The sequence below is a fragment of the Prunus avium genome, chromosome 4 (assembly GCF_965620075.1).
Source record: "Prunus avium chromosome 4, drPruAviu1.hap1.1, whole genome shotgun sequence".
In the NCBI taxonomy this organism is placed as follows: Eukaryota; Viridiplantae; Streptophyta; class Magnoliopsida; order Rosales; family Rosaceae; genus Prunus; species Prunus avium.
Window position 1 is genome coordinate 16,795,647 of NC_142287.1, and position 8,206 is coordinate 16,803,852.

At 38.8% G+C, this 8,206-nt stretch overlaps 1 protein-coding gene across 1 annotated transcript; it reads left to right on the forward strand.

The window, feature by feature from the left end:
* The first annotated feature begins 2,242 nt into the window (after positions 1-2,242).
* Positions 2,243-6,878, forward strand: LOC110761603 (uncharacterized). Its single transcript, XM_021964101.2, has 8 exons — positions 2,243-2,585; positions 4,079-4,336; positions 5,279-5,527; positions 5,614-5,852; positions 5,935-6,153; positions 6,266-6,364; positions 6,458-6,538; positions 6,635-6,878. The coding sequence occupies exons 2-7, from the start codon at positions 4,087-4,089 to the stop codon at positions 6,518-6,520; spliced, it is 1,119 nt and encodes a 372-aa protein (XP_021819793.1). The 5' UTR covers positions 2,243-2,585; positions 4,079-4,086; the 3' UTR covers positions 6,521-6,538; positions 6,635-6,878.
* Positions 6,879-8,206: the final 1,328 nt, after the last annotated feature.

Here is an 8,206-nt window from a genome sequence, read left to right on the forward strand (position 1 = left end):
TCTACGCAACACTATACCAGAACTAGACCCAACTGACAACGACGTCAATAACGTCGCTGACCAACGTTTAGAATCTTCAATGGAGAATGATGCCGAAACACTTCGAGATACAAATGTTATACAAGAACCGTTTCAAATATAAGGAGTGTCTTCAATCGAAATACCGATTCAATCAATCACAATTGACCTCGGTGATTTTCCACGATACGATGTTGAAGTGGGCCCAAACAACGACGGTGATGTAGTTATAGAGGAGGAGGATTGGGAGATTGAAAGTGATGATAACGACGATAACGAAAGTTATTATAGTTCAGATGATGAATAATGCAATTTATTTGCGACTTGCCATGTAAAACATAGTAAATGATTTTTTTTGTAATTTCATTATGTTAGTGTAAAGATTTTGTGGTATCCACTACTGAAACTTAAACTGGAGCCCTCACATCATCTAATATAAAAATGCTATAAAAAAATTGCAACAACTTAATGTCATAAATCAATTTTTTTATAACTAAAATTCATCATCAAATTGCATGTAAGTAATCACAACTAAAATTCATCATCAATAGGCAAAAATCCAAAAACTAATATAAAAAAAGTAAGTATGGAAATCATCAATATCGTCACTATAATCAACAAGAAAACCCTTGGGCTTGTTACCCAGGAACTTGTTCAGAAATACTATAAGGAAAGGAACATAGGAGTTTGTCGCTGGGTATTTGACCAAATAGGATCGTCCAGCTCCTAGAGAACCTATCACTAAAATACCCCTAGAGAGGGATAGGGCTAAGCAGAGTGAAAAGGGTTTTCCATGAGATGGGAAATGAAAACTATTAGCCCCATATAGAATGCAATAGAAACAAAGACACATGGAACGGGTTATCTACTCTTAACAGTCAAAGCAAACCCTTGAAAAAAGGAACTGAAGAATGAATACTTTGCAAGAGAGAAAAAACTCAAGAATCCTCGTTTTTTTATATAGCATAACTTAACTGAAGTTTCTTCAGAACACTTATTCGAGCCAAAGCAAATGTTACGAAATAATTCTAAAACAAAATTGTTTTTGTCCACAATTTTTTTTATGCGTATGTAAACCCACTTAACTCAATTCAATAACAAATCTAAATACTAGATTCATCATATATTAAAACAAAACATTGTAAACCCACCTAACTCAATTCAGTAACAAATCTAAATACTAGATTCGTCATATATTAAAACAAAACATTTCATAATAAATCATAATATAATAAAGTAAATAATTTTTTTTTATATAGAAATATTTGATATTTTGATAGAACGGGAGTTCTTTCGTCTCGCAATCCAACTACTATTAATTTGAAGTGGGCTTTTTCTTATTCTATTTCGAACCGTACTTGAGAGTTCCCGACCTCATACGGCTCAGTGGTCAAATTCTTTTGGTGTCCTATTTTTTCATTACCCTACAACTAATTAAATGAGATTTCTCAGAGATATATCCATATATCCCTTTTTTTTGTCTCTCGAGTTAACCAAAAGAAAGAGGTTAATTACATGAGTTTCAACCTAATTTTTATTATTAATAATCAGGTTAATTCCATGTCCCTAATGATGTCATGCTTGCTTTTGGTACTTCTTAAGTACCGACAGAGCGTTCGTGCGCCACATCCATGGCTCACTCTCAACCTTGCAGTTAGAATCTCGTAAAATCAAGGAGTTGCTCATACATTGCATTCAAGATAAGGAAACATAAATTAATTAATTATTTGTTGTCCCTATTGATCAAATAACTAAAACGGAGCATTTCTCTAGGAAGAACCAATCAAAGAATTTCATTATATCCTTCTAAGATCATTCTATTTTGTCTGGTATTTCATAGGAATAAACGATATATAGAGAATACATTTTTTAGAATAAAACAACCTTGCGAGACGCATCAAACCACCTACGTCACGCAATGTGTGATAATTTTCGCAGGTTGGGGGTTTAGGGTTTAGGGTACACCCCTCTTACGAGACGGAGTAAACACCCACGTCGCGCAATGTGTGATAATTAAGGGTGTAGGATTTAGGGTACACCCCTTTTGCGTGATGCCAAACCTACCTACGTAGAGCAATGTGTGATAATTTTCGCAGTTTAGGGTTTGAGCGACGTAAAATATTCTTCTACGTCGCCCAAGGTTTCAAGTTGTGATAATTTTGGCGGTCTAATAGTAAAAATACCTTGCGCGACGTGAATGTGTTCTTTCGTTGCGTAGGTTGCGATAATTTTGGCATTACCTTGCGCGACGCGTTCATTTGTTCGTCCCACTTCTGAAAAAAAAGGCGCTTTTGTTTGTTTTCTATTATACCTTTGCAGACCGGACCCCTCTCAGACCCTCTCATCCCTCTCTTCGATCCCTCTCAGACCCTCTCTCCTTCGACCCCTCGCAGACCCGACCCCTGTCAGACCCGACGGCCAAGCCACTCCCGCAGACGACGGCCCAGCCCCCCATACCCCTCGCAGACCCTAGATCTCGCCACCGCCGGAGACTAGAAGGTCGGCCTTCGAGCTTCGCGCCTGCGTCAGCGGTCTCTCTCTCTCTCTCTCTCTGCAAACCCCCTCTGGTAAAATTCCTCTGGTTGTGTAGGCTATTTTTATATATTTTGTTTGTCTTAACACCAAAGTCCTCATTTTTGGCTCAGAATTTAATTAATCCCACTGGTCTGTTGTGATTTCTTAGTAATCATCATGAAATATTAATCCCACTGGTCTATTGTGATGCTGGAGAAGATATATAAATATATAGCATGGGGAGGGAGGGCCATAGCTTTGTTATAGCTGAGGTGAGGCCAAGGCTAGGCCTAATTTAATTTCACCTCCTTTCTGTTTCTGTGTAAAAGGGTTTCTAAGAAAAGTTGATTCTCCGATCCTAGTTCTGCTGTATTGTCACAACTATTTTGGTGTTCATAATTCCTTTTTTCTTTTAAAAGTTTAATTGGTTTTAACTTAGAAATAATATTACGAAAAAAAAAAAGTAGAAGTAATTGGGAGTTGAAAACAATATTGATCCATCTATGTATCTGAAATTGGAATTGTCATTATCAAGTGGCATTTGCATGTAAGAGATTGATATGGTTTCTGTGCTGGCATGGAAATGGATTTATCATTAGTTTGGTGTGTTGGTTGTTGAAATGTAATTGTTCCTGCTTACTAGTCCCTTTTATTGCAAGTTTATGTGTTTCTCTATTATTTCTATGCTTTTTCGTTTTTGCTCCCTTTTAAGTACACTAATTGACCCTTGAGCCTGTTAGCTAGCTAGGCACTTTAATTTACACATGCCGCACGTTGAGTCAGAATCCTCCAGAGTTCTACAAACTTCTCAATTACTTTACTCCAAGACTTTTAAAACTTCTCAATTCTTTTTTCCTATGGTCACTTATCTTTCTAAAGAGTTTATACTTAAAGTGATTAAAAACGTGTATCCATGAACTCAAAGTCGTGTTTTCGAAATCTCTATCGCTTGTAGAAAATAAAAACAAAATCTGATAATTACTTATTTGTACTTATTTGGATATGGTTGTGTAGGCTATTTTTATATAATTTGTGTCAATGTATAATATATATATATATATATATATATATATATATATATATATATATATGTTATAAATTAATATTTAAAGTCCATTCCTAGCATACCGAATACCGGTCAAGATGCTTGTCCAATAACATCGATCGAAACCCATCTTTATTTTGTTAAGCGATATTTGAGTTCAAATGTTTTGGATGGCAAGAAATGGTAATGAAGACCAAGGATTTTTAAGTTCAATCTGATGGGTGAATAAAAAGGGGGTTGGTGGGCTGAGTAATTTGCATCATTTAAAGTTTCTAACCTACCTCTGTAATTTCTACAGTAAATAGGACCATGGCTAGGACCTTGAGTTTAGTCTGATGATTGGTTAGGTTTTTCTGTTTTCTTGAATGGGTTCCTATTTGTTTGATTACTTTGACTATGACCGAGCAAACACACTGGTAAAAAAAAAATTAAATAAATGTTTAAATGATTTTGGACCACATATTAGAGTAACTATGTTTTTAACTTTGGATGCTTGTTCAGTTGTGCAGATGTCAAACCTGATTAGAAGTCGTAAGGCGGTGACGACTGCACAAAGTTCGCCTCCCCCGGCTCACCCGTCAGCTGCCACTGCTCCAGCACAAATGGACCACTTGCCGGTTGGTCCCGGGGTCTCCCATGCGCCGGCGTCATCAGCGTCATCAGTGGCACAACCTGTTAGCGCCAGGCGTCGTCACCGCCGCCCCAGCACGACCGACACAACATCGACATCCGCTACTAGTGCGTCAGGGTCACAACCAGGTAAAGATTTCCTTGAACTCCAGCTGTTTTGGACCAAGATTGGTATGTTTGTTGAAATGTAATTGTTCCTGCTTACTAGTTATTTTTATTGCAAGTTTATGTGTTTCTCTATTATTTCTATGCTTTTTCGTTTTTGCTCCCTTTTAAGTACACTAATTGACCCTTGAGCCTGTTAGCTAGCTAGGCACTTTAATTTACACATGCCGCACGTTGAGTCAGAATCCTCCAGAGTTCTACAAACTTCTCAATTACTTTACTCCAAGACTTTTAAAACTTCTCAATTCTTTCTTCCTATGGTCACTTATCTTTCTAAAGAGTTTATACTTAAAGTGATTAAAAATGTGTATCCATGCACTCAAAGTCGTGTTTTCGAAATCTCCATCGCTTGTATAAAATAAAATAAAAATCTGATAATTACTTATTTGTACTTATTTGCATATGGTTGTGTAGGCTATTTTTATATAATTTGTGTCAATGTATAATATATATATATATATTAATATTTAATGTCCATTCCTAGCATATTGAATACCGGTCAAGATGCTTGTCCAATAACATCGATCGAAACCCATCTTTATTTTGTTAAGCGATATTTGAGCTCAAATGTTTCGGATGGCAAGAAATGTTAATGAAGACCAAGGATTTTTAAGTTCAATCTGATGGGTGAATAAAAAGGGGGTTGGTGGGCTGAGTAATTTGCAACATTTAAAGTTTCTAACCTACCTCTGTAATTTCTACAGTAAATAGGACCATGGCTAAGACCCTGAGTTTAGTCTGATGGTTGGTTAGGATTTTTTGTTTTCTTGAATGGGTTCCTATTTGTTTGATTACTTTGACTATGACCTAGCAAACACATTGGTAAAAAAAAATTAAATAAATGTTTAAATGGTTTTGGACCACATATTAGAGTAACTATATTTTTAACTTTGGATGCTTGTTCAGTTGTGCAGATGTCAAACCTGATTAGAAGTCGTAAGGCAGTGACGACTGCACAGAGTTCGCCTCCCCCGGCTCAGTCGTCAGTTGCCACTACTCCAGCACAAATGGACCACTTGCCGGTTGGTCTTGGGGTCTCCCATGCGCCGGCGTCATCAGTGGCGCAACCTGTTAGCGCCAGGCGTCGTCACCGCCCCCCCAGCACAACCGACACAACATCAACATCCGCTATTGGTGCGTCGGGGTCACAACCAGGTAAAGATTTCCTTGAACTCCAATTGTTTTGGACCAAAATTTTAGTAGGATTTGTTATTTAATGTTAATTTTATATTTCTTTGCAGCCAAGAAGAACACCCGGGGACCTTGTCGCCAATTGAAGACGACGAAGGTCACCCGGGTGACCAACAGTCGTATCAACATTGGATACGATGAGCGGCATCGGGCTGCACCAACGGCGGACCAGCATAGCTCATTGGCCCACGACATTGGTCACGTTGTTCGGACCTATTGCCCGATGAAATGGAAGTCTTGGAAGGTCATGCCTGACGAGATGAGGATGGAGGTACGCGGACAGTTGTCGGTATGTATCCTACCTTTTAATTGTTTTTCCTTCAAACTTTATATATTTCTATTACTTAATGTATGTAATTAATTTATTGCAGACGAACTACAATTTAGAGGACCTTGACAATGAGTCGTTGGCGTATGTCAATAGACTCTTTGCTGAGAGGTACAAGCAGTGGAAGAGCGACTTGCACCACCATTTTCAGGCATTTGATGATCCGCAAGTCGCTCTTCAGGAGGGTTGCCCGAAGGAGCTTGAGGGGCGGGAGGATAGTTGGGCGTGGCTTTGTGGTCATTTTCAGGAGCCCGATTATGTGGTATTTTTTTTTATATTAAGTTGAAAATTATTACACGTTTCTTACTAATGTTTATTTAATTTTTTACATTTCATTTCAATTTCAACTAATATGTTTATTTTTTGTATAACAGAAGAAGGCGAAAGCAAATAAGGGCAATAGGGACAAGAAGATTCTTCTCCACCATTCAGGTTCCAAGCCCTTCTCATATAGGATGGAGGAGCGGCGGCAGGTAATAATAAATTCGTTTATATTCAATTTTTAATGTCATTAATATTAATTTGTTTTTTTCGTACTAACATTTTTCTTCTCTTATTCAATTCAGGGGGGGTCCAAATTCCCGGAGATCGACGTCTTTGGCGACGTTTATGTTCGACCTAAGAATTAGTTGGCCGAGTCCCTTCATGTAAGTATTCTTTAATTTTAATTATTATCTTACGCATTCAAGTTTCATGGTTATTATATGAAGGTTTTAATTAATATTTTATGTTATGTTAACCAGGCGACAATGATGGAGAAGAGCCAGTTGTGATGCAGGATGCATAGGACCTAAATTCTTTAGTTTTCCAAATTCTAGTAGGATTTCTAAGTTACCTATTTTATTAGGAATAGGATTTCTATTTTAGTTTTAATCCTATTGTCTCTAGGTTTTTGTTTCCTATAAATACCTCTGTGTAGTTCTTTAAAATTCAGTTTTGAATATTGGTTAAACCTTCTCTTAAACTCTCTGATTTCTGCTTGCCTTCTATCTTTTCTTCCCTTCAGCTTCTCTTATTCTTTTCTATCCTATTGCTCTGAGTGTAAAAACTAACACACCCAGGGTTGTACTACATCAATTAGTATTCAGAGCCTCTTGCTCCGCCGCTATTAGTCTGCTTCGTTACCTCTACTGGTCGTCATGGCTCCCAATATCACCGTTCCCAATTTGGCTGACCAATTTTAGTAATTAAAGGCGAAAATTTCTACCGCTGTCACTAATTTGGACAATCAGTTCGCCAAATTGATGGCTGATCAAAAGACTGAATTTTCATCAATGTCCACAGATATTGCCAAATTACAAGCTTCCGTGACACTGCTCGTCAACCACCTCTCAACCGCGACTCCTACACCATCCTCCACATCCGCTGTTCTCTCTAGTTCATGCACACCTTCTCTCCAGGCTGGTCTCCTTCCCAATCCGTCTCAGGATTCCAAGTTCCAAGGCCACCTGGGTCTTCCATCATCTTCTGCGGGGACCTCTATGGTTCGGTCCGAACCCACTTTTTCCGCAGGATCTGCACCTAAACCCCATTATACCCAACATACGATGGTTTCTCCTCTGGTGGACGCCACTATCCCGCCCTCGCCGCCCCGACCACATGAACATCACGTCGCCCACCGAAACTATGATTTTGAGATCGCCCGTCATGCCAAGCCTACTGCCCCTGACTTCGATGGTCGTGGGGATCCTACTTTCTTTGTTGATTGAATATTGGCTATGGAAGATTATTTTGAATGGTATGACATGTCCGATGCACAACGGATTCGGTTCGCCAAACTCAAACTTGTAGGAGCCGCAAGCAATACTAGAAGGCTACCGAGCATCATCTCCAACAACTGGGACAAACTCCTGTGATTTTATGGGATGAGATGAAATTGAAACTCCGGGAACAATACCTTCCATCTTTTTATCGTCACCAATTGTTAGATCAATTATGGACTCTTTCCCAGGGTGCTTCAACAGTCCAAGACTATTATTCTCGCTTTGTGGAGTACAAATTGCGTTCTGCCGTGCAGGAAGAACTGGCAGTCATAGTTTCTCGTTTTATTCATAGCCTTCATATTGATATCAAATGCGAGGTCAATAGGTCACGTCCGGATGTGTTAGAAGATGCTTATTCCCAAGCCTTGGAAGCTGAGACATATATGCGACCACAACATCGATATCCAAGATATCCTGGTCAGTCTGCGACCACCAACCAAGCCCGCACTACCACTCCGGGTTTGAAGTCCGAATTTTCTGGACCATCTAATCCTACTGCACCACCTACCAAAGGACCGACCGTCTCTAATAATTCCCACATTGAATGTTTCC

Coding starts and splice junctions, on each gene's coding strand:
- LOC110761603 (XM_021964101.2), top strand. CDS start 4,087: ATGTCAAACCTGATTAGAAGTCGTAAGGCGGTGACGACTGCACAAAGT. Junction 5,528..5,613: donor TGCGTCGGGGTCACAACCAG/GTAAAGATTTCC, acceptor ATTTCTTTGCAG/CCAAGAAGAACACCCGGGGA. Junction 6,154..6,265: donor TTCAGGAGCCCGATTATGTG/GTATTTTTTTTT, acceptor TTTGTATAACAG/AAGAAGGCGAAAGCAAATAA.